The sequence below is a fragment of the Melitaea cinxia genome, chromosome 10, assembly GCF_905220565.1.
Source record: "Melitaea cinxia chromosome 10, ilMelCinx1.1, whole genome shotgun sequence".
Lineage (NCBI taxonomy): Eukaryota > Metazoa > Arthropoda > Insecta > Lepidoptera > Nymphalidae > Melitaea > Melitaea cinxia.
Genome location: NC_059403.1, coordinates 3,015,071 through 3,042,099, shown reverse-complemented (window position 1 = coordinate 3,042,099; position 27,029 = coordinate 3,015,071). Strand labels below are relative to the sequence as shown.

At 31.8% G+C, this 27,029-nt stretch overlaps 1 protein-coding gene across 1 annotated transcript; it reads right to left on the bottom strand.

Annotated features, from left to right (window-relative positions):
• Positions 1-1,476: 1,476 nt before the first annotated feature.
• On the bottom strand, positions 1,477-23,209 carry LOC123656822 (myophilin). Its single transcript, XM_045592443.1, has 4 exons — positions 23,001-23,209; positions 6,153-6,289; positions 2,775-2,979; positions 1,477-2,136 (listed from the first exon to the last, which is right to left on the bottom strand). The coding sequence occupies exons 1-4, from the start codon at positions 23,052-23,054 to the stop codon at positions 1,966-1,968; spliced, it is 567 nt and encodes a 188-aa protein (XP_045448399.1). The 5' UTR covers positions 23,055-23,209; the 3' UTR covers positions 1,477-1,965.
• Positions 23,210-27,029: the final 3,820 nt, after the last annotated feature.

Below are 27,029 nucleotides of genomic sequence, written 5' to 3'. Positions count from 1 at the left end.
AACTAAATAACAATAAAATTTAGTTTAATCTTATAAATAGTATTAGACTGTATCTATTCAACTGAATAAAATCAGCTTTACTTTTATTTGTACTATTGCATGTCAGAAATACGCCCAACGAACTACTAACGAAACTATTTTAAACTACGCAAACAGTTATGTTTATTTTATAAGATCATTTTAGGCTTAATTTTCGGCGCGTGATAGATATAACCGTTTCTGCTGAAATAGGTTAATTTTTTATTTTTTTTAATCTTTATTATTTATGGAGGATTTCGTCAGTCTGACGATGCCACCCTCAAAGGTCTTACAAAATATTTAATACTTTCTACGCTTAAGAGCTACTTTCACAATTTTATACAACATTCTGGCTTCCTCAGATAGCGGGTGAGCCAGAATAGGTTTATAGTTTTCTAAATATATCGCGCATTGTTTGAACTGTAATTTTTTATATATTAATGGTAATCGAAAAAACTTAACATTAGTAAGAAAAAAGTTGTTCTATAAAACTAGGACATTAAATCACCTTCATTTTATCATCAAATAAGATTGAATTTATACCGATGCATTTGTATTCTGCATTTATTACATAGTCCGATTACAGTTCGGTGGATTACATCTACGTAGAATCTCTTGTACATTTAAAAGGCTTATATAAAAATAGTTGAATTTGTAGGGATTCACATGCAGACATTGAGGTAAATTATAATCGTTAAGTGTAATATTAGATTTATCTGATAAATTGTAGTTTTTCTGATTTCCATTTAAAACTAATTTTTGAAGTACTTAACAAAAAATTAGAAAAGTTTGACATTTTTCTTTAAATATGAAGTTCAGTCATAGCTATGGTCACAAGGTAGTAGTCAAATACAAAAAAAAAAAAAAAATATATAGCTTGCTCACAAGTCCTCATTTAAATGTTTTTAAATATTACTTTATTTAGGTATTTTTGTTTTCGAGTGAAATAAGAAAAGAATATCGTATTTTATCAATGAGAAATGGAAAACTTTAATTTAATTTAAATGTAAGAACGATTACTTTAGCTTTAAGAGGTAGAAAGTAAAATAAAACACAATTTTTTTAGTTTACTTATATATTCTACGTATTTCCACAGTGTCATTTTGTTTCACGAAACTTACACAAACTTACGTAAATTACGCATTCAAATATAATAAGTATAAGAATAGATGTTTTATATAAAATCGTTAATCACAACTTACTAATAGAATAAATATAATATGGAATGAATAGTTATTTTTTTAAATAAATTAAACAATCAAGGAATCCTTGACTATAGAGTTAAAAGCTTTTTTCTTTGTTAGTCACCTTCGACAAAAAACTATATACCCTATGGGTTTGGAAGGCACAATTTTTTTTTTTTTTAAATAAATGAACAATTTTTTTTATACTTCGATGAAAACTATGTTTAAGTCTCCACGGCACACGGCACTCATTGGCACGTTATTAAAAATTACATAGGAAATATGTGAATTTATTACATAAAAGAATAAGTATATTAAATTATAACTAGACTAAGTAAGAACAAAACGAACTTACATTTGTCAATATTATTATAGAAATTTAAAAAAAAATCCAAAAAATGGAATGAAACGGAATGAAATCACATTAAATCCTAATTAATTTGAACATAAATTATTATTAACGTTTTAATAACAATTATTTCATACGTAGATTCATTGTACGTAACTTTTGAATCAATATAATATTTAAAAATTAATTAGTTTTCTCTGTTTAAGAATATGGCTTAAGTTTCTTAGCACAATTTAAAATCTACCGGAACGACTTAAAAAAAAATTACCAAAATTTGGCCAAATCGTCTTTTACTTTGAGTCTACATAAGGGTCAATTAAATATTATTAAAGTTGACGAAATATTTTTGTCTCTTCTAACATTAAGTTATACTTATTTCGAAGAAAGACAGCATATGACAGCACTATTAGACATTTACATATGTCTTGTGTTGCCGAAGTTAATACCGCTTTGATTAGCGCCCTTGTTGGAGCCATACTGTAGGGAGATGACTCCCTGTCCAGCTCTCAGCTGTTCTTCGGTGAAGTTCCTCACGTTCTTTTCAGCTTCTTTCGGTCCTATTGAGGGCTTGCCGTAATGTCCCGCCTAAAATGATAAAGTAAAATTAAATAATACAAAACACATGCAATTATTAATAAAAATATCTACTTTATACTAAAATAAGATTGTGAGGATTTTGAGGTTTTTGATTTTATTTTTAAAAACAAAAATATAAAAAAAATTAAAACTTTGTTTTCTGAATGTATTGTAATAAATTAGCATTTACAGGTTTTTTAAACGACTTCAAAAAAGGAGGAAGTTACTCAATTCGACCGTATATATATATTTTTATGTATGTTCGGGGATAACTTCATCGTTTATGAACCGATTTTGTTATTCTTTTTTTTGTTGGAAAGAAGATATATAATGGGATAAGGAAACCAGGATCTGATGATGGAATCCCAAAGAAATCGAGGGAAACCCTCGAAAATCGTAAGGATGACTACTGCGTTTGTTTTTAATTTTGTTCGTCTACTTACGTTGTATTCCTTGTCGATGTAATTGAAGTCGGTTTTTTCGTTTGCGAGCAAACACAATTATTCATATAAAATTGAATAATAGTAGTTGTTTAAAACAAAGTAAAGCATAAAACATATTGAGGACAGCGCAAAGATGCGTGTCACTATAAAATATACAATCAAGTTTCAACCTTATTTCAAGAGCTAGTAGTTTTAAATTCATACCTTTCTACCCAAAGACTGTAGGCATATAACCACTGAGTTCAGATTCTGTCTCTCCCATAAGTCGACAGTTTGGAAAGTTTCCTGTGCGGGCACACCAAACTGCTTCGCCGCTTCGAGGAAGGCGTTAATGTTCTCCATGCATTTAAACGCCATTTTTGATTCGTTGACTTTTTTCACGATGCCAGGTTTTAAGTTGTTCGCGAGTCTGAAAATAGGTTATGTATTATTTTATTTTTATTTTTCGATTTGATGTCGATGAAGTTTATCATGCAATTAGTTACGGATATACAGCAGGAGGTAAAATATGCCATCATGACTGTTTTTCGATTAATAAATTTAAATTTTTGGATTCGAAACTTATATCTGTTACGGTTACGAATACGAGTTCTGGTTACTGACAATCAACAGATTTATTATGAAAATGCTATACAATCCTATGCTTGATACCAAATAATATTCCTCAGTTATCAATAAGAAAGTTATAGGTATACTGTACGGTCGACGAAGAAAGTGATGTACCAGTTTTGATTTAGTTTCCTGGTCATCGCAAATTACAACAAGCTTCGTTATTAAAAGATATTATTGAAAGAGACATAATAATGACGTAAACCCAATTGATAAGTATTTATATTATTTATACGTCATTATTATACATGACATTTTAAACTCTATTAGGTATAAATAATATAGTTATCAACAATCAGATAAAGATGGTAATAGAAGTTGTCAGATCGATCTGCAAGCGAAACTAATCCTTATCACCTAAGAATCTGCAAGCGGCATTCAACGTTAGGGTGGTACACCACTTTCTTGGTCGACGGTACTATCGAATACAATATTATAGAATTATAGTTTGACAGCAGAACCTTATTAATGTTCAAACTTATAATTTAAATTAATTATGGTCGAATTTCGACCGCTGGGCGAACACTAGTACTAGTTATTATAAACATACAACTGGTACATTCATTAGGTACTGATTCATTCAATAGAAAATAATGTTTACGACTTTATTTAAGTAGAACCAGGCAAGTATTATCTTGTGACATACCTACGTTTAACTACATTTTCGCTAAAAACAAAGGAAAATTGTTGGATCAACATGTTATTGAATTCCATAATAACTAAGTACTATTTGGATATGTATTAGGCACCATTACGATAATAATCTAGAATTGTATGAATCACTCAATATTTTACTTGCTTTTTTTAGTCTTTTATTTTTGAGGGACTTTTCTCTACACAGACATGCCAGCCCTACCATACCCCACTATGTCTAAGAAATGGAGAAAGAATCATTGATGATGTAAGATCATATTAACTAACAAATTTGCTGCATCAGACAATAAAAATGTACCCATATCAAATTATTTTACTTGCTTGTTAATGTTGTTTTGAAGGAGAACGATTTTAATATGAGATTAAATTATGTTTTATTTATTATTCAGTTTATCTTGTGTTTAAATTTCTGAATTATGACAGCTCCGCATCTAAGGTTCCTATTACTTACAGTTACATATTATACATTACACTCATCTTTAGAACCATAATGGGCGTACCCATAGTAGCCCTAGCCCCATCTTGACTCGACGCTATAAATATTTTAGATTTTTATAAGAAAATTAGAGGTAGATTTAGTCAAAGTCTCCGCAAGCTATTATAGAAGTAGTGTATGTAGGTAGTTGAGGTAAATGCCGCCGGGGATTGCAGACGAATTTGGATTCCTGTGACCCCGGCACGGGCGACGAAGGTGGACACCGCTGGTTTTTAGTGGGTAGTCCGCCACTGCACCTACCGCCGGGAGCCCCACACTCCCGCTGCCCAGCTCGGCGGCGGGGTTAGTGCGTAAATGGATTTTCCAGCGTAAGAAAAATGTAGTGAAGGTAAATAAAAAGTTGCATTTTTAATTTATACCTGCTACTTACTTATTGAGTTTGTTTATTTGTTTTTGCCCCTCCCTTGTAAAATCCGAAATATAATAATTTGTAAAGTTTAAAATATACAGGTACTGAGTGGTTACTGAAATAGAGTTATGTACTGCTATGGCAACTATAACTAAAAGAAATCCTTATTATGTTTGTTGTGGTTTTTAATCTGATGATTAATACATATGTAATATTAAATGTTCTGCGGTGCGGAAGTTAAAAAATATTGTAAAAGTGGATTACAACATATTAAAACAATTTTATATTTGAATCAATATACCCGATAGTGATATATTACTATATAGGTACATTGTTTCCATTAACGTGTTCAGAATAAATAAAGAGTGCATGGAATAATACCAGGACAAATCTATACAACTAAGAATATCAGTCACGGCCTTAAATGGAAAAATATTTAGATATCTACTTGCTATGTAAGTGGGCCAGCCTTTCCTTATCTCGGACGTTGGTAAATAAACACGTCAAATATCGTTCTTAGTGAGCGATGCAAATAGAAAGGACTTACGACAGAACATGAACCCACGATTTGAGAGAAATTATCGATAATTTTGCGAAAAGCATCTGCACAATGCATAAAATAAAAAACTTTATACGTAAAGCACCTTTAGTTTTTGTTACTGTTTTCATTTGTTTTCCAAATAATTTAAATAAATTGATGATAACTATACTCGTATTAAATAACATGTCAAATGTTTGAGCTGTATTTTTGTATATCAGTAAACAATTATTATTTTTTTGTAAAATTATCTATTAAATAAGCAAATTCTGTAAATAATTATTAACGTATATTAATTCCTGTGTCTGGTTAGATCGATAAATACTACAAAAGCGTGGTCGTTTTAGAATACTATAATAAAAAAAAACTATGTTTTCAAATTGCATCAGAAACCTGTAGTATGCATGCGAATACGGGATGTACGGAATAGCAATGGAGTGGCGTAATTTTTTGGTACGTTACTAATTTATTGCAATTTACACTTGCTTTGATGTTTAGTTCAAATAAATCTGAATCACAAAAGATACCAATAAGCACGTAAAATAAAGTACCTCTGTCTACTTTATTATTAAAAAAAAAGTAAATGACATTGAAAAAAAAAGAAGTAAAACCTTTTTAACGATTTAAAATAAAGATATTCTAAATTGTGGTCTTATTTAATTGATCTAGAGACTGAAAAGTACTTTTTCAGTTATCCTTAATAATGCGTACTTACTTAACTATTTATTCGTCTAAAAAGGTTGTATTACTTGTCGATGTAACTGAAGTACCCAGGGTTTTTTTTTTTTCGTTTACGCGCAAACACAATTATATTACTTGTGTTTATGGTTTGTTATTTTGTAGTTATGATAAGAGTATAATCAAAACTGATTTTTTTTTGTTTTTTATAAATATTTTAATAGTAAATTATCAATAGTTCATTTAGCATCAACTCACTTGCAAAGGATTGTTCCGTCTTTAAGCACTTCGTAGAAGTTGTCCATGTCGCCGGACGTGTTGTCAGGCTCTCCTATGATCTGTCTGATCCATTCTAAGCACTCTTCCGCCAATTCTTCACTGTATTTGCTGTTTATCTGTAATTAAAATTTTCCATAACATAAATCAGCGTTGTTACACACATATACATGAACTATCTCTAACTTCTCCTCAACTTCTGACCTTTAAAAAATTTCGTCGTATGTATCTACATTGATATTACAAATCTGAAGTTTGTTTGTTTGTTGGACGCGCTAATCTCAGAAACTATTTTATATTATATCAGAAAGTTTATTACTTCGAATTGATTTTTTTTATGTTGGACAATTCATTTACCGAGAAAGACTATATAATATTTTAGTAAGTTTTTTTCCTCATATTAGGGGGGTTGAGCGAAGCCGCGGAACACAGCTAGTACCTGAAATACGATATCATGTATACGTACATACAATAAGACTTAATTGCGGTTTCAATGCGTTTGACTCCGAGCTTAAAACACATTTAAGTGCTTCTGCTTAAATTCATTTCACGTTCAATAATTGCTACGAAATGCATAAGTTTAATGCTACTCCTAGTTGCATAAAATGCTTTTACAAAACAGTTAAAATTGATAGGAGGTACTATTACATAGTGCACTGAACAATAGTACCTACTGGAATGCACTGTGAATAGCGAACAAAACATTGTACTATTTACATTTCTCAACGATCTTTATCTATTATATATTATGAAGAAAAGGTTCGTTTTAAAGTAATAGTTAAATTCTGTAGTCAAATAATTGATTTTATCAAATCTCACCATTAGAAATTTACTAATTATAGTTTAAAAATCATCTGCGCAGTATTTACTTATTTCAAAAGTAAGATTTACAAAAAATCATGAACGCAATATTGTCTTCGAGGAAGTAAGACTAGTCCAATCTAGTAGATAGTCCATAATGCCTAAGTAATTGCAAAATGTTATGAGGTAATACACACTCACAAGGGTGCGGTCACCTACAACTTTAATTTATGTGTTAACGAATAACTAGCGAAAATTCGTGACCATTGGATATAACACGTGAATTGGGTAATACTCACGAAATCTAATTATACCAAGTGATACATAATTTTTTAATAATAAAATTGTTTAAAATTGTATGTTGTGCCAAGCAGTGATGGTAAGCCTGTATGTTTTGACAGAAATATTGAGACGTGATCTGCAGTAATGTATGCGTGATGAGTTTAAGCTTCAGTCCGTGTTTTTTTGAAAAAAAAAAAAAAAAATTGCTGGAAGGACTACAAGCATAAAAAAAGTGCGCGCGTACAAAGTGCACATGTCATAAGTAAAACTTCTTTGGCAAACTGATTTTTAAGTCTCGTTTATATTTGATACAAATCTAAAGCTTTAGATATCCGCTCCAGCGCCATCGACAAATACATTGCCGTTTCATCCGTAAAAAATTTACCCTCAGGCGCCAAAAAAAGTTTCACTTCAAAAATTAACTATCAAACTATATGCGTGTACTACACAAACAAATGTATTTTAACGTGAATGTATATTTACCATTTTGATATAATCTTTAGCTTTTTTTTCAATAATTGTGTTTGCAGGCAAACGAAAAAAAAAAACCTACTTCAATTAGGTATATCGACAAGTAATACAACGTAGGTAGACCAAAAATTAGTCAAGTAAATACGCATTATCAAAGATTACTCCAAAAGTTGTAAGATCTCGATGAAATTTAAATGTGACCACATATGATAAACATCAGCTTTCGATTAAATTAAAAATTATCAAAATCGGTACACCCAGTAAAAAAATATGCGGATTTTCGAGTTTGCCTCGATTTCTATGGGATCCCATGATCAGATCCTGGTTTCCTTATCATGGTACCACACTTAGAATTATCAAAATCTCCGAACATACATTAATATATCTTAATATATATAAATCTCGTGTCACAATGTTTGTCCTCAATGGACTCCTAAACCACTTAACCGATTATACTAAAATTCGCACACATGTGTAGTTCGATCCAACTTGAAAGATAGGCTATATTTTATTTTGATATATTATGTTATTATTATATTTCAGGAAAAAATTAGGTGATACGAAGTTCGCCAGGTCAGCTAGTATATATATATACGGTCGAATTGAGTAACCTTTACCTTTTTTGAAAGTTGGTTACAAAGGGCCAGTCGTAATAGCTACTGATAGACTTGTAACTTTGAAATATGTAAGAAAATCGGAAGGCCGATTCTCCTATTTCAATCGTGTGACAAAGACAGATTATCAACTTCGTTTATATGACAGTATCATATAATACCTAATAATAAGTTTTTTTATCTGTTGAAATGTGTATGGCAGAGCTTTCTTCGACATAAAGATGTCGTTAATCAAAAGAAGTGCCTTTGGTTCCTATTTCCTGTAAGGTGGCTCATCGCACCTAGCTGCAAAGCAATAACAACTTGATGGTATTCATTTAAGGTACATTTTCGCACGCTATGTACGCATGTAAGAAAGATTTTGTATGAAATGTATGTACCTATTAACAACAAATAACACTAACGCATTACATACCCACATACGTAACCAGTAACACATGAAACATTGTAATCTATGTAACATTAAATTTTAATGAAAAATAATCTGTTCATGTTTATGACGAAGCACTAAAACGTTTTATATGCCTAACGCTTCAGAAAGGAAATATTTAAATTATTCACAATGCGTCAAACTAACAAATTATTCGACGGTTACGATTAATGTAGTTATCGTTGTAAATTCATAACGGCAATGGCAGTATCATATTTCTATGTGTATGCGGTATGTATGTCGACATTCAATTTTAGGTTGAATGTATGCAAGCAGCGCAGATCTTTGTTTTATTTCATTACTTCGTTAGTTAAGAAATTTTGTCATAGGCCTTATAAATACGTCTACCTGACCCAGCAAACGTTGTTTTGCCATAATTATATAATATTAATGACCCTTAATCCCCCCCCCCCCCGAAACTTAGGGGTATGAAAAATAGATGTTGGCCGATGTCTGATCTACCCGATATGCATAGAAAATTTCATAAAAATCGGTCCAGCCGTTTCGGAGGAGTTTGGCAACAAACACCACGACATGCATATAATATAATAGTTATCAATAAAAAGACTAATAATGTAACCAGCAGACTAGGACATTATAAGCCTTTAAGATAGCGTGGAAAAGGGTCAAATGAATGCTTCTGTGCTATTCAAACAAAGAAGCAGATTATTTTATTTTTTTACTAAAAATTAATCGCTTACACAAGAGCCAAGAGCAGGGATGATTTCGCCAAAGTCACTTAAAAGTAGACGACACGAAGGAGAAATTATACCTCAAGAATTTTAAAAAACGAAGCTGGTTCTTCATTTGGTCTGTATTGACATAGAACGTTGTCTTTTGTTGTGCGGCTTTGATATGTTGGTTGGCTAACTGGTTAATAAAATTATTAAAGTTATTCGTACACACGTGTAAGAAGTATACAGTATCTGCCTATAAATATTGCAGCTGTCATAAATAAATACCACTTACATACATAAATAATTATTTGCTCACAAACGAAAAAATTCCAGCTTCTATATACATCGTTAAGTATATAACGCAGCTAGTCGAAAAAACTGTTAATTAAATATCCATCATAATGTATAACAGAAAAAGTAATCAATCTAGCTTAAATTTAATTGGGACCATCGCAAGCTTCAGCCGACGGTTCTCGAGTAAAAAAAGACTTATCAAAATCGGTACACCCGGTGACAAAAGTGACGAGGTAATCTAAAAAAAACAGTGGAATTAAGAACTTTCTTCTTTTTTGAAGTCAGTTAAAAAGTAAACGATTTTGAGGGTAGTTAAACAAATGTTAGTAACTTCAGCAACTTATTTTTACAACCAATTAGATAGCTTGTAGATATATTAAGATTTTTATTATTTTATGTTAGGTTATCTACGGCGAATTTTCGTTGAATTGTGTATACCACAGATAAAACCCAGACCAGCAGGAAAAGTTTTATACATATAATATTTAACAATATTAATCCCATAAAATTTCAGCATACGCAAAGCCGTGTTGAAACTTCAACAAGCTGACTGACGTTGAGCCCCTTGAAACACCTCATTAAAAATAGAAGAGTACTAAATATTCATGTTGGTGGGTTTCGCTTATAAACTTGCTGTACGAAATGAGACTCTATCGACATCGTTGTTGAAGTAAATTCAAGGATTAATTAAATATTTTGTTTGTGTATAGGGAAGAAGAGAACAATGAACAATTTTTATTTTGCGCCAAACCTTATTAGTTTAAATTTAAATACGTTAAATAAAAATAAAATAAAAATAGGACTAGGTATATGATTAACGTTAAATAAACACATTATCTTTTTTCAATTTTCGTTTAACTTTTTTTTGATATTTCCTTTTAAAATTAGCATATATAACACGCGCTTATTTGGCTATGACTTAATACACGCTGTGACGTCATAAGCCATTAATTTATTCACCTCCTTACGAACCCCTTGTTATCTAGCGGCCTAAAAAAGGAACGCTCCGTTTTCAAGGTTAAGTTGTATGTATTAATGTGTGTGAGTGTATGTCTGTGAACGTATGTGAGTTTCTAAATATCTTATACGCTACCTTAATTTTAATGCTCATCAAATTGTACCGTTGAAAGTATAACAGTTACCCTATTACGGCCTATAGCAGTTATTTAAAACATGTATACCTATATTATAACAGAGAAGAGAAATTTAAAATATGGTAAGATTCAAGTATTAAAATTTCGTAAAGATTTTTCTTGTACATTTATACATATTTTTCTACTCGTATACTTGTGCATTATCAACTTTATGAACGGCATATTTGTTATACAAAAGAAAAAAAATTGTATACAATAAGCTACCGTAGGAAATTATGCAAGTTTCGCGGACTCTAAGCGCGGAGCTGATCAGCTGAAGGTCATGCTGATAAGAACAAATAACTACGACAGTTAACCGTCATAATGTTTATGCTGAAATAAATAATTCCATAGTTTCCGCGAGTCGCTTTGTACTTACATTATGTTAACTTGTTTTACTGACTTAGGAGGTGACGTGGTCACTGTGTCACAAAACATCCTATTTTTATCTCAGTGCAGAATAGAAAAACTGATATAACAAAAATACTTAAAAAATGAATAATCTAGAAAATCGAGAAAAGTTCTGAATCATTATAGGCTTTGGTATTGTTTGAAAAATATTCACAGTTTTTTTTTAAATCAATATATCACTAGATAATGAAGACGAAAGCTATGAAACTTCTTAACAGTTAGGATATACTTAATACAAATAATAAAATTGGTCGCCAAAAAATACCAATCGTAAGAAGCGTCTTAAAAAGACATATTACTTACGTGATATAGTACACAAGTTAATTGAGCTAAGTTTGGCGGTAAAAATTAGGATAAATAATAATTAAATATTCAATGGTCGAAGTTCAAAAGAGCCAATCTATAGTGGTAAAGAGAGAAGATTAAACTTTAAACCTTTTTTAAATAGAATAATTCTTCTCGAAGGTGTTACAGATTAAATGTTCTTTTAATATGAGTTAAGCACTAATATTTCACATATGGGAATAACAAGCTTTTCGCAACATCTGCGGTTCAAATGTAGGCCAATGTTATATATAAATTTAAGTAATGCTTTTGTATAAAATAACAATAATGCCTTAAATACAAGCAGTATCTAGTAGTATCAAATGATATTTATTTACTTTAGGTTTAAATCTTTTTACAAAACGCATATTATATAAAGACAAGATGGTTCATATTGTTTCAGATGCACATAATTTTATTAGTAGAAATACTTTCGAACGCAAAAAAGGTAACATACACGTTTAAGTGAACCTAAATTTATCAAGTTTAAAATACACTACGGTCCTATAATATTAGAATATGACGTGAGATGTCGAACACTGTCGTTTTATCATTAACTTGTAAGCATATAAATTATTTACTTTATTGCCCTCGAGCTACTTAGGTTTCTATAAAAAGTGGCAATGTATTAAGTGTGTATTGTATTCGCGATTAAAACAAAAGTTTTAATCGTTTCAATTTTTAAATTTAAGTTTATAGTGTAACGACTGAATGATTGAATCTTTGTCTGTAACGTTTTATGTTGTGTAACGTATATTTTAAGGGTGCGTTCTATATATCTGTGAATAACATTATAATTTTTTAATCTACATTAATATATACCTGTCAAACACTAAGTACATTTACACAAGTATCGTGCAATCACCAATAAAACATATTTAGAAACATTCATTATATAATGTGTTATGTAGTAAGTAATTGTGTTAGTAGTAATGTTAGTAGTGTAGTAGGTAATTCATAATGATTTTTATCTTCATATCTTCTTCATTTTATATGATAGTGCTAAAATTATTTCAAATGAAGTAATGAATAGGTATTTATATAATACGCTTCCAATCATTTCGAAGTATTGAAAACGCGTTGGTGAAGAGGTCAAAGCACCGGCTGTTGTGATGGCGGTCATGGGTCCGATCCCAGCTTGTATTAACGTTTGTAACATTTGGACAGGTCATACAGCTGTTCGTCGTGGTTTGGGTGTTTGTCTTTGAAATGTGTATATTTCTGAACCGCCGACAAGGGCGGGAACTGAGGCCGTTAAATGCTAGGCGTTTATTTCTTTTATTTACTAACGGTTGCTACAATATCATGGATCATTTTTTTTTACTGACATAATCTTGAAATAAATCATTATTGTTATATTAAAATGTAAAAACTACAAGCCAATAAATACTTATAAAGAATCGAAATACTGTTATTATGAATATAGGTCAAAGAGCGAATACCTTCCATTTTTGGAAAAGCCAGATGAATCACATTTTGCACCGTAACTCAGATGTTTGAGGTGAACATCTGAGTTACCTCGATTAAAGAAACTTAAATAACCTATATTCTTTAGGTGTATTTTGTGTTTAAGAAATAAAATGTACAAACGATTTGTACAATAAAGATTTAACGTAAATTATAATATTTTTTTTTTTTTTTTTTTTTTTTTTCTGGTTTTAATCATGCAATCGGCTGGTAGGCCATGAGCAGATGCGGTGTCGGTCTATCATGTGTAGGGTGCAACTCCCATCGAAGTTCAGCCCTCTAGTATGCTACAGCCAATCAGGTTGACCAGCCGTCTTCATCGTCAAACATGTCCCGTCGCTTTTTCAGACGGCGATTACTTTCCGGTATCGTCAGCTGACCCGCAAGTTGATTTGGGTGTTTCTGCAATCGTGTTTTGTATCTACGACACGAGAAAGCTACTTCCTCTTTGATGGTTGTAATGTGGAGCAGTTCATGGAGTTCCGAGGTTTTGAGGAACCATGGCGCGTTCGACATCTGCCGTAGTATGCCATTTTGCGCTCTTTGTAGTACCATCAAATTAGAGGCGCTCGCTACTCCCCACAGTTGTATGCCGTAGGTCCAAATCGGCTTTAGAACGGCTTTGTAGATGAGCAGCTTGTTGTCGATGCTCAGCTTTGAGTTTCGACCCATAAGCCAATGGAGATCCTTGAACTTTAGGTTGATTGCATCCCTTTTCGTTAGAATGTGTTTCTTCCAGGTGAGTCTTCGGTCAAGATGCATGCCTAGATACTTGACAGTGTCATGGTGTGGGAGCTGTGTGCCATTCAGGGTGACCGGTGGACAGTTCTCCTTGCGAAGCGTGAAAGTAACCTGAATGGATTTGGTGGTGCTAGCTGACATTCTCCAATTGGCCAACCATTCTTCTATCTCGTTAAGAGAGTTTTGGAGTATAGATGACGCCTCAGTCGGACTTTCACTCGACGCCAATAAAGCTGTATCGTCCGCGAAGGTTGCAACAGTAACGTCCGAGCCCTGTGGTAAATCCGACGTGTATATAGTGTACAAAACTGGTCCCAGGACAGAGCCCTGCGGTACGCCTGCCGTTATCTCGTAGAATTTCGATGTGGAATCGTTCTCTCTCACCTGAAATATTCTATCAGAAATGTATGATTTCAGTACTCCAAAGAAAGGGTGAGGCAACAATGACTTTATTTTGCACAGCAACCCCTTGTGCCAAAATAAGAGTAAATTATAATATAGAGAGAAAATGTTAAAGCTATAAATTACATTTAAAATTATATATATATAAAAAAAAGAATTGAATGCACAACGTGTACCCAATACAAGTTTAAAAAAAGAATGATATTTATTTAACTGATAATTTTATTCTTATTCTCAGCTACAGAATTTTAGACTGCGTGGTTTGACATGCATATTTTTATGTATAAAAAAGTTGCCTCGAAACCTGATCTTACGAAGTATATAATATTACACAATAATTAAAGTTTCAGATGAATAATCATTTCTATAAATAGGTAATAACAAAGAATTATGAACTGTCATACTATGACAGGACGGGGTTTATTCCCTTTATACTTGTGAGCACCCAGAGATCGAAATTCGACCATAATTAAAAATTTAAATTAAAGAAAACCAAGATATTATGAAAATAAAGTACCTTTTTTTTTAAATTTTCAATTTAACTACAGACTGACAGTCAACAAAAAAGTATAATATGCGTGTGTGTGTCAAATACATGGTAGTGGTGTGTCAATACTTAACCGTAACATCCATCGTAGGAGTAAATTTTTGAATGTTGACATTACTATTGATATCACTGTTTAAGTTTCCAACAAATAAATAATTTGAAACATTTTAAAGTTACATAGAATTAATAAAACCTAACCGTATTCATTTATATACAAACTTTTTTAAACTGCAAAGAATAACTTTACAATTTCATGCATTCGTTTAATATTAAAAAAAAAATCGTATCAAAAATGTGTGTCAATATCGTGTTAGCGATACGTATGTTTCTTATACGTACGATGCTTCATTAAAAAAATTTACATGCTTGTCATCATTTGTGCTATGAATTATGATACGATAGTTCTCGGATATGCGTAACTAGGAACCTTATAAAAATACGACGTGATAATAAGAAAGAAAATAGGACAATGACCTTTATAAGTAATGAATTTTGTACAGCTTGATATAATATTAAAAATTGTCTAATTATTAGGTCGATTATGTGTCATTAATACTATTTTTCATTACTTTGAAATTTGCTTTTTTCCTCAATACGATTCTATGAATTTATTAGTTATTATACAATTACATATAAACAGTCATTGTATAATTATTTGGAATCGCGATACACAAAATCAACTCATGCGCACGATGACGCAATCGATAAAAGATTCAAGGTGACTCAGGATTTTGCAGACGAAACTCAGACAAAAAAGCAACTAATTTCAAAGTAAGCCTTCACAGACGGATCTCTTCATTCGTTTAATAAGAATACCAATAGTGTTTTCCTTTATGGAATTAAGCTTTAGGACAATGTTATCAATAATCTTAGTATTCAGAACACATTTAGAATGTAAAGTCATTTATGATGACACATTAATCTTTATATCTATAATATAAAAATGAGTCGCTGAATGTGTTGCTAAGCGCAAAACTCGAGAACGGTTGGACCGATTTCGCCAATTCTTTTTTTTAAATATTCCTTGAAGTACGAGGATGGTTCTTACGGAGAGAAAAATTCTAAAAAAAAAATTAAAATTTCCTGAAAAAGTCTAAAAACAACACTTTTCTATACTCCCATTCAAAAGATTTGTGATAATACTTAAAAGTCAATTTGAACTTTAATACCATACGATAAAGTTTGTGTTAGGCGATACGAAGTTCGCCGGGTCAGCTAGTTGTTTATAGAAACTGTAGTCGCTTTGAGAAATAGGTCATTACAAAATTTTCGAAGTAGGTATGTTATTCATAAGTGACAAATTACGACTGATTCAATAATTTTTATTAATTCTAAATAATATTGAAAAATAATTCTAAGTAATGCAATTTTTGTTTAAATATTTAAGTTCTTTGAAATTCTTAATACATAATTAGGAGAAATAGTTTTAAATAAAGCTTTGCAGTGAGAAAACCATCCAATTTGATTTTTTATTTTGTACGTAAAGAATTTGTACGCCGTTAACGTATAGGTACGCAAAGGACAGTATACTTAACAACAACTGCTGATGGGAGTGACCGATAAGAAGATCGTTAAATAGTTGCTCCTTTCATTAATATTCCGAAGCCTTATCTAATTTGTGTTAGGAGACAGAGGAAGTGGATTCTTGTTTGCTTTGCCCCCTTTGAACATTTTTGTAAACATGCGTCGAAAAAATTAAATACTTTTCTTTGTAGCAACGTTTAAACACTTTTTTTTTAATAAGTACAAAAGTAAGAGGTATATCTTGTAATTATTAATTAGTAATTAACAACTCATGTAGAGCCAAGCTTCTAACTCTACACGTCCTAACTCTACAAGCCCTAACTTCACAAACTCTACACCTTAGTCAAAATATGTGGCTTGGCCGTTTCGCTACCTTCACGTGGGCGTAAGGTGAAAAATTTATTCACTGTTTATTACTTTTCTTTTATACAATAGTTCTATTAAAAAAAAGAAGAATAATTGATATACATATAATACGAATAAAAATAAAAAGAGAAACTATATATATATATATATATATATATATATATATATATATATATATATCTCATTCTCTGTCTCATTTATATATATATATACATATATATATAAATGAGACAGGAATGTAGTCATCTACAACATCGGCAGCTGGTAGTAACGAAACGGCCAAGCCGCATATTTTGACTAAGGTGTAGAGTTTGTGAAGTTAGGACTTGTAGAGTTAGGACGTGTAGAGTTAGAAGCTTGGCTCTACATGAGATCTGATAACTTTTTGACAGTGCGATCCATATGATCTCGTCTTGGCAACATTTTACATGAAAATGTCTTTGGTGGGATTTCACTTCTTTTTGTAAGTTGCTTATGACAATATTATAGCTGCATTTTACCTCCGACACATTTTATACCATAAATATCATCCAATCTTCACCATATTCGGTTTAAGCACGCTGCTTTTGATTTTATGTTGAACTGATATGCAAACGGACCTCCGCCAAAACTTAAATACCAAAATTACACAATGTAAATTTTCGACCTAAACTAATAACCGATTTTTATTTTTTATGTATTTTATTATTATTATTTATAACAAGGAGTAACTAGGAGTCCCTATATCAATTTTCAGACCTCTAGCATCAAAATTTGCGGAAGTCTCATACAAACTTCCATCCCCTAGTTTAAGGGGTTGGGGGTTAAAAGTTCCAAGTTTTAGAATTTTTTTCTTGTTTGTGTACTAATACTAGCTTACATACCAAATTTCAGCTTTCTGGGACTTCAGGAAGTACTCTAAGAATTTTGATGATCATCAGTGAGTGACGAAATCGGGGTTTTTGAGATATCAATAAAATCTTAAGTATAAGAGCTATGTAATTGAAACTTTATATGTTTAATAAGTTCACTATTGACATTACATTCCGAGAATTTTGTTTATCTAGTATAATCCAAACCCAAGTTATGGGGGTTCAAAAAAACGACGAAGCACTTCGAGAAAAGATAGGTAGTGCTTTTCGTTTTTTTTTTTTTTTTTATTGGCTCGTCTTGGCGGGGGCACTACCGTGCCCCCAGATAATTTGTGTTAGGAGACAGAGGAAGTGGATTCTTGTTTGCTTTGCCCCCTTTGAACATTTTTGTAAACATGCGTCGAAAAAATTAAATACTTTTCTTTGTAGCAACGTTTAAACACTTTTTTTTTAATAAGTACAAAAGTAAGAGGTATATCTTGTAATTATTAATTAGTAATTAACAATAACAAGTACTAAGTTACAATATGAAATACGAATAAATTTACGTCTATTTAAATTATTATATAATACTAACAAATCCATTTTTATTAAGTAGTTTCTCAGATAGATCTTCGAGTACGTGTATTATTGGCACAGCTGTGGCTAAAGAAGGTCACAATGTTATACTATGATATATTAAAACTTTTTTGTATAATAGGTCGTTGATGTTATAGGGATTATGTACTAAAGCAATTGAAAGAGCTCTTTAATAGTCAATCTGTATATGGTTAAGATGCAAGCCTATTCGTTAAATCACATAAAGTCTTAACTGTTAAGACGCAAATATCTATGACTCAACAGTAACGGATTTTATCAGAACGGTAGTTTCAAACGATTTCAACCGTAGATTTCTATACTCTCATTAGCATTAATGAAACTTATTATAAATTAAATTTTATTTATGCGTGTAAGGCTTCATGATACGAGGTATAATCGCAACAAGAACTAGCCTTGCGCTGTAATTCGTTTACAATGCGTCTACCATTGATCAAAAAGGAATCAGGAATGGGGTCAGCACGAGCATGGCCGCATGTCGTCCGACACGGTCAATGCAATGTTACTAGATTGTTAAAACTGTAAATTAGAAACCATTAGCATAATAATTATAAAACAAGTAAATTAGATATCATCAAAAGAAAGCAGTAAAGAACACTCTGGAACAAGTATATGTACATAATATAGACATTTTAGTTAGTTCATCTTAAAGAAACATGTGTACTTTATATGGATTAGTGTTTGAGGTTATTTAATTTTGCAACATTGTCCATGTAACTTATCTGAGCAACATGTAATGGTAAACCGTTGACGAGTGTATGATTTAAATGAATATATAAAAACGTAGGCACTGAGTGATAATATTTACCTATATTATTAAAGCAAACATGTTATTTAACGTAGCCATTGCAGCTTCGCACGGACAGTTCGTCATACACTCGAATAACAATAGGCAAATCAATGTTATAAAGAGAAATTTAGTCCAGCTTCAATCTCGAACATATGGTCTACCATCCAGTTTATCTTATATTTAAACCTTATAAATACGTCCAGCGTAAAGGCCATACCATATAAGGCGCGGTTTGGTGTTGTAACTCAACCGTGCCTTTTATGACTCATCGTCTTCTTGAATTATTATAAAATACATTCTTTGACACTAATTGAACATCTGTTTCTTTTTTTATTTGTATGTCTAAAAGTTTGAACATCACCAATCCATAAAAAACATGAAACAAATCTCTCGTGCGAATCCAGTCACAGATTACAAATTAACATTGAATGGATTTCGCGTAATTGCAACCCATGTTTATTATTACTAGTGGCCGCTCAATGGTCGAAATTCGACCATAATTAATTTAAATTATAAGTTTAAAAATTAAACAAACGAGTGCATATATGTGTGTCAAATGCAAGGTAGTGTGTGTAAAGTTTTTTTATTGATTTGATGTACTTTTTTTGCATAATTAAAAAATATTTATTAGGATCCTGTATTCCTTCTCTATATAAACTATAAATGTGCGAAATTTCATACTCCTCCGTCCGCACAATTTTCGAAAAAGGGGTACAAAGTTTTTGCTTCACGTATTAATATACATATAGATAATAACTGATTTTTTCTTACTAAATTAATAAGATTATAATTACGAATCAAATCTGTGTTAGCGAAAAAGATAAAATTATGAAGTTTAGAAAAAAAGCAAATAATTAATTTGTTACAGACAGAAACCTATAAATTTTAATTTGTTTCATCGACAAATAATAAGGTTATTCCAGTGTTACGTTTCCTGCAAAAGACATTTTTGCATAAATATTCTTTAAATTAACTAGATTGAGATTACTTTACTGTCGCTGTTTGTATATCTATAATTATCATTTATTGTATATACCTATTGTTTTGTGTTTGGAAAAAAAATAGGTTAAAGCTTTTGTCATTATAATGGTATATAGACCAAGTGTCCAAAGTGGGTAATTTTGATTTGATTTATCACCGTATATACAATATGTTAGTTTTTATTTATTACTAAGGTAAACAAAGTATTCAAACGCATTAATGATTTCTTTAGAGTTACCCAATAGACTTTTAGATTCTAGATGCTATAAAAAATATCTGATATACGTATGTGTAAGATATGAGAAGTGAGAAATAGAGAGGTATAGATTTATCCAGTAGACTTTTAGCTACTACAGCCATATCATCAACTAAAGCATCTACACGTAACTACGTTACGTACGTTTCCTAATCTATATTTGTGATCATCTATCAACAGTTAAAGAAAACTATGTCTTATGCTTATTAAGTTTAAGGCTCTGTAATCCAAAGCTGCAGTTCGAACAGTACTTCTTTTAAAATTAAATTATTAGAATTACGAACTTTGGTTGTGACTTGATAATTATGGTTTGCGATAAGCGTGTGTTTCTATCTTTAAACTACTTACAGGTAATGTATATTTTTATATTAAGATTTAGAGATAGAAGTGTTAATAGATTTTTTTTTTTATAATTTTACTTCGTAGAATCGAAGCTGCTTACAGTTACCGTCATCGATGCATAAAAAGTCTTAATTTGTTAACAAAAACCGGTCGGGAACTGTTAACTGATTCTCCTTGACCCAGAACGACGACAGCAGGAAGAGATGAACTGCCGTTAAAATCACCTTTTACTGATTACAGCATATATTTTTTCTTACAAATTTTTAACTCTCTGTACCAAAAAAACAACCATAATAAACGGTTATTGCCTTTTCGCTTTTTAAATATAAATTGAACACGTATGTTAAGGCAAAACTTTAAGGTCGATGACCGTATTTGGTTATGTTTAAGAAGGCTGCACAATTTACAGTCATGTAACGTAAAATAATTCTAGCCACTATAAAAAATAAAAATATCTGATATTCGTATCGAAATTTCATTTTTTTTTTTAAATCCGAAATGAGAAATGCGATATAATATATTGGTGCCTGTATTTACTAACATTATAAAGAGGAAATTATTTTTTTGTTTGTAATAGCCACAGGACTGAATTTAATAAATCTTTCACTAGGAGAATGGTACGTAAATCCTTGAGTGACATAGGATAAATTTTAAAGGGAGAAAAATGAATAGCAAAAATCGTGTAATCCACGCGCACGAAGTCGCGGGCGGAAAGCTATTACCTATTTAATAACCCATGACATAGTTACATTTTTGAGTAAGACATGTGTAAACTAGAAATTATTATTTTAGTAAGTTTTCTCGTTTTATATAAAATTCATGAACCTGCTGATAATGGTACTCCTATAAACGTGCGTTATCAACTTCCAAAAAAAAAAACTCATTTTTGTACGTGTTAGTTTTAGAAGTTATTGACACGTTAATATATTGATAACACGTATATTTTTCACTTTAATTTTATGTTTATTTATAAACTAGCGGTGCCCGAGTGGTTTCACCTGCGTTAGTTTAAGGAAAACAGCGTACTAAATTATTATATAGCCTTAGCACTCCTCGGTAAAAGGGCTTATCCAACACAAAAATAATCTTTCATTTTGAATCGGTAGTTCCTATGTGTAAAGGTAAAGTTAGGATTTCCAGAACTTTCATAATCTCACCTTGCCTCAGGCGAGTCAGGCATGATATGAATGCAAATAAATCTAGGTTCTTTAAAATGCAAAACCTCGGCATTGTGTACACGATACGGTGGTATTTTCTTGGCAAGCACAAAGAATCTTCAAGCATATTTAACTTACCCAAGAAATAAGACAAGAGAGAAATCATAGAAGCCAACAAAACATAATGCCTAGTTCAAAATATTTAAATTTAAAATCCATAAGACGATTATAGTGTCGATACAAACTGTAACATCGTTCCCACAGCTGGGAATAGGCCTTATATCGGAGAACCACGCTGCGCCACTTTGAGTAAGCTGATATTTTATCGTCTATTAATAATTGACTAGTAATTGTCTTAATAATTTTAACATTAAATTATACATTTCTGTTTAAATAAGTTCTTGATAAATATTTGATGAAACAATCCTTGTGTCATTTCAATTACATTGTTTGTCACGTTTAGGTTTCTTACATCATTACTTATTATAGTTCTTTGTAAAACAGATAATTGTACACTTCTAGAATAATACAGCTTCCTATTTACAAGTATTCAATAATCTTTGTAACGAAAATGAATTAAATTTTGAGTAAACGTATATTTTTTAAAAATATAGAATTAACGATATTTAAAATAAGTCGTACATAAACAAACCTAATGAGATAAAATTATAACTAGTATTGTAACATTATAATTAATATCTAATTAATTATAAATTAATAAAAATTGTTTACAAAGTTATGACAAAAAAAATATCGCTCGGAGTTAATTAACGTAATGGGTGTAAGCGCGTTAAACTATTTGAATTCGCTAACGGTCATTCAAATAAATGATACAGTTCAGATGTTTAGGTATACATCGTTGAACGTTTGAACATCTTGTAAAATTCCAAACTATGTCATCAAGCTAAACCAGGCACAACGGGTACCTGTAGAGGTTATACCTAGGTACCTACTCGAATTTTTTATATTGAGCAAACCTTAAACCTGTTTTTCGGCCATTTAGGATACCTCGTGTTCTATGTGTGTAACGTTAATTTATTAGTGTGGGTAGGAAATGTTATAATATTTTAATCAAACTTACTCTTAGTATTTTTTTTTATTACTAAAACCAATTATAAATGCAATGTTATAAAGGTAATAACATTAGTTATCTACATTCTGGTTAGAAATTGGATAGGGACAATATTTTAGAAGTTTCTAACTATATAAATATAATAATTTTATGAATATAGGTCACGGCCGAGTCCTTGTAACCGATCTGGACCACCCAGCATCCCAATCAATATCTATGACACGATTCGCAAAACTATGCTGCGTTAGCTAAACTTCTCATTAAACTTAAGATATATGTATACAGGAATTTTTTACATACCTTTCTCTGTGCCTCTGCTGCAAATCCAGACTTTGCGGCCCTGTTGTTGGCCATTTTATAACTTAACTATTTTGTACAATAAATTACTAAATAAAATCACAGTCACGGGTTGCCGCCGTGAAGTCACCGCGTACAGAATGAGTATTGAGTATAGTCCTAATGTAAACAGGCGCGCGGTCTGACCCGTTCGATGTGTGAGTGTGTGCTGATGAATGACATCATGCAGCGCGGCCGGCCGGTGCACGACTCGGCGAAGTGTTGTCTCGTTTCTCATTTGTTATCGATATAAAACGTTAAGTTAATCTGTTGAAGTAAAACTTCTTTACGTACGCTTGACTTGGGGAGTAAGCTGGTGCAATTTAAGAACACTCTTCCAAGATAATATGTCCGTGGAACTGAGTTGAAATTTCTCTGTATGGTTTCTTAAGTTCCATAATAATTGGTGATAAAGAAATAATAAATTGTCAAATAAAAATAACGAGTGTTCTTTAGACCACACGACTGAAGTACAACTTTTTTAGTTGTCCCTACAGTAATATACGAAACGTAATTCTCTCTCTTTCTATTTTCAAAAACTTATATCTCCCTCTCAACTTCCGTGCGTCTCACTCGATCACACTTTTCGTAACGCTCTCGTCGCGCATTCGCCAGGTTACTCTCCAAGTCAAGCATGCGTAAAGAAGTTTCACTTCAAATATAATTGTGTGGGGTTATGAAACCACGATGCAAGTGAAACTTTAATGAATAAAAAAAATACACAGCTCAAAATACACAAATACCGCGGCATACTTGCGACAAAAAAAAATTGGGGATATTGAGGAATAAAATAAAAGTTCCACTTTAAAAAACTTTTATCGACTTTTGGCAGCCGATAACACGACATCACTATTCATTCAAAATGTAAAATGAAAACCAAGTATGGAATACAATGAGAGCGAAAGAGAAACAGCGAGTCGTTTAATTATTTCTCTCTTTCTCTAACGTGGCGACGAAATGGCGGCGGGTCTAAAACCATGATAGTTGATTGAAGTCGAATACGGAGTTACTTAAATGTAACGATTAAATCTTGATTTAGTAGTATTTATCATTGAATTATAATATCTTGTAAACTACATCAAAATAAAATAATTAAGTTGACTCAAATAATATATATTCCGATATAAAATATAAGGTACAAAATAAACCATACTATAATAGGTATATTACGTGTTCTTGTAATTTTTTTATAAAATAATATGTAAGTGCCATCTATCGTACCGTGCTTAAAACAGCAAGGGAAATAAAAAGCCTTCTGAGACATATACATCTAACTTTGATGAATTAAGGCTTTATATTATGGTGCCTTCACACTTTAAGAGATGGCAGTAATTTCATAAACTTTAAAAATGTATTAAACAGTAGTTTATCTGACAGAGGTTTTCGTTGCCTTAAATTTGTATTCTCTAAAACCACAGCACCATCAACTAGGTCCAGTCCTGAATCTAAGTCATCCAGAGGCAATCAAATGCAAATTATGTTTTCGCTTCAGCCTGTAATATCCCACTACTGGGCATAGGCCTCTTTCCCCATGTAGTAGAAGGATCAGAGCTTAATCCACCACGCTGCTCCAATGCGGGTGGCGGATATATTCCTTACTATGAGATACTGAATTGATGGTAGGGTCAATAACGTGCTTGCGATTCGTTGGTAATGCAGTCGTTAATATGCTACGGTAATCACTTACCATCAGGTGAGCCGTACGCTTATTTGCCGACTTAGTTATATATAATAAAAAAAATCGTAGAAATATTAGGCCCTGTTTCTTCTCAATTAAAAAACTACAACGATTCGACGGTACAAAAGAATATTAAATCAAAACTATTATTTTATCTGTTGACTACAGTCATCCGTCCAATACAGTTTAATATCCATAACCGGTGAAACAGGCCCATAGTTTAGTTTCACTCTACTATGTCTATTTAGGCGATATTGACTAATATGTATTTTAACTGATTTATCATTTAATTACGAAACGCTTTAATACTCTTTAGTGATATCGAAAAATCAAAAGAAAAAAAAAATTATAATAAAGAATCTAACCTTCTATTAACGTAAATGTAATCAATCCAGAAGCAAATAAAAGTAGGTACTAATCTTCTATTTGACACTTTTGTCATCTAAGAACACATACTACTAACCTAAAGAAAACCTAAGAAAAAATGATAATATCGTGATCCACCCTGAGATAGTTTTTTCTCCACTATTTTGACTTCATATACCTACCTATTGGTGTTGAGAAATAATTATTCATTGTTATATCTAATATATAAACTTTTCGTGTCCCGATGTTTGTAGTTAAACTCCTCCGAAACGGCTTGACCGATTCTCATGAAATTTTGTTTGCATATTGGGTAGGTCCGAGAATCGAACAACTACTATTTTACATCCTGCTTAATGTTAAGGATAGTCCACCCCTGAATTTTGTTTATTTTTAGATAAATTATTTATTTTTTATTTTATTATGATTTGGCGTTGAAAAATACATACAATCCTAAATTTTCACTCTTCTACCACCAACCCCTTTTTTAAAATAGCGTTTAGCGGCAAGACAACGTTTGCCGAGCCAGTTAGTTTTTGACGTGACAACGTCTTATAAATTGGTTTGCCGGGTGACACTTCAAGAAACTGCGTTACGCTCCGCTCACGTTATGCGCTCACAATGAGAGCGAGTGAGAGGCACGCGTCCCTTCCACTCGGGCATGGTTAGCCCGCCTAAGAGCGAGAGAGACAGACATAAAAAGTGAATGAAATTCAGTGCGAGATTCTTTGTATAAATTAATGTTTTAAATATAATTCTTTGTATAAATAAATGTTTTAAATTGTTACTATTATTTCATCCTTCTTCCTACTATACGAATGAATATTCACATTAAAATTATTTTACCACTCAAAGTCGTTGTCACGTAAAACTTTCGCCCGTATACCGACTTTACAGGCAACCAATTTTATATGTATAAAAATTGTAGCTAGGTTTTATTTTATTTAGTCGCAATATGCTCCAAATTGGGATTTACTTGATTTAAATAACGAATATTAATCTGTTCTGCTAATACAATTTCGTCCCATAATAAAGACAGCTGCTGTTCATCTCATCTCGCAATTTAAACATAAACGTCTGTAATCAGAATTATATTAAAAAATATGTAAACTAACATTAGAAAGTATGGCAGAGTAATCGCTTCAGCTGTTATATCCCATTGCTGGGACTCTTTCCCCGTGTAGTAGAATGATCAGAGCTTAATCCACCACGCTGCTCCAATGCGGGTTAACGGATATACGAGTATTCACTACTATGAGTAACCATCACTATCAGGTGTACATGATAACAAACGGGACTGACGGCTTAACGTGCTCTTCGAGACACGGTGGGGAGACCCACAAGGACTGCACAAACACCCAGACCACGGCAAACATCTGTATGGCCAATACAAATGTTTTACATGTGCGGGGATCGAACCCGCAGCCGACAGCGCAACAGCCACAAATTAGTGCCCTGACCGTTGCGCCAACGTGTCGTCGAGAGTAAAGTCCACTCATAAAAAAAAACTAGCTTCATGACACAAAAAAAAAAATTTATGATTTAATATCATCAGTACAGTATTCGATTGTATCCTCTATGCTATTTGTATAAAAAGGAAAACAAAAAACAAAATAGATACAAATAAAAAATTTAAGTCAACAAAGCTTATCAAATGCCAATATTCTGTCATATAACGCCAACACCCAATACAAAATTATTATGGTATAAAAATTTATAATTTCTTTGATAATGAATAAACAAAAATTAAAAAAAAAGCTCATCTCTTTAGTATAAATTAAACTAAAGAGGAGGGTTTATAAGGCTATAAGGAAAACAAAAAGAAAAATGGACTACCATAATCGGAGGAATCGTAGAGGTAGACCGAGGACACGACCAGCAGTGCCATTATATGTGATCCGACCACAAAAACAATCACTTCTGAATACTATCTACAATTTCCTAATTATGTC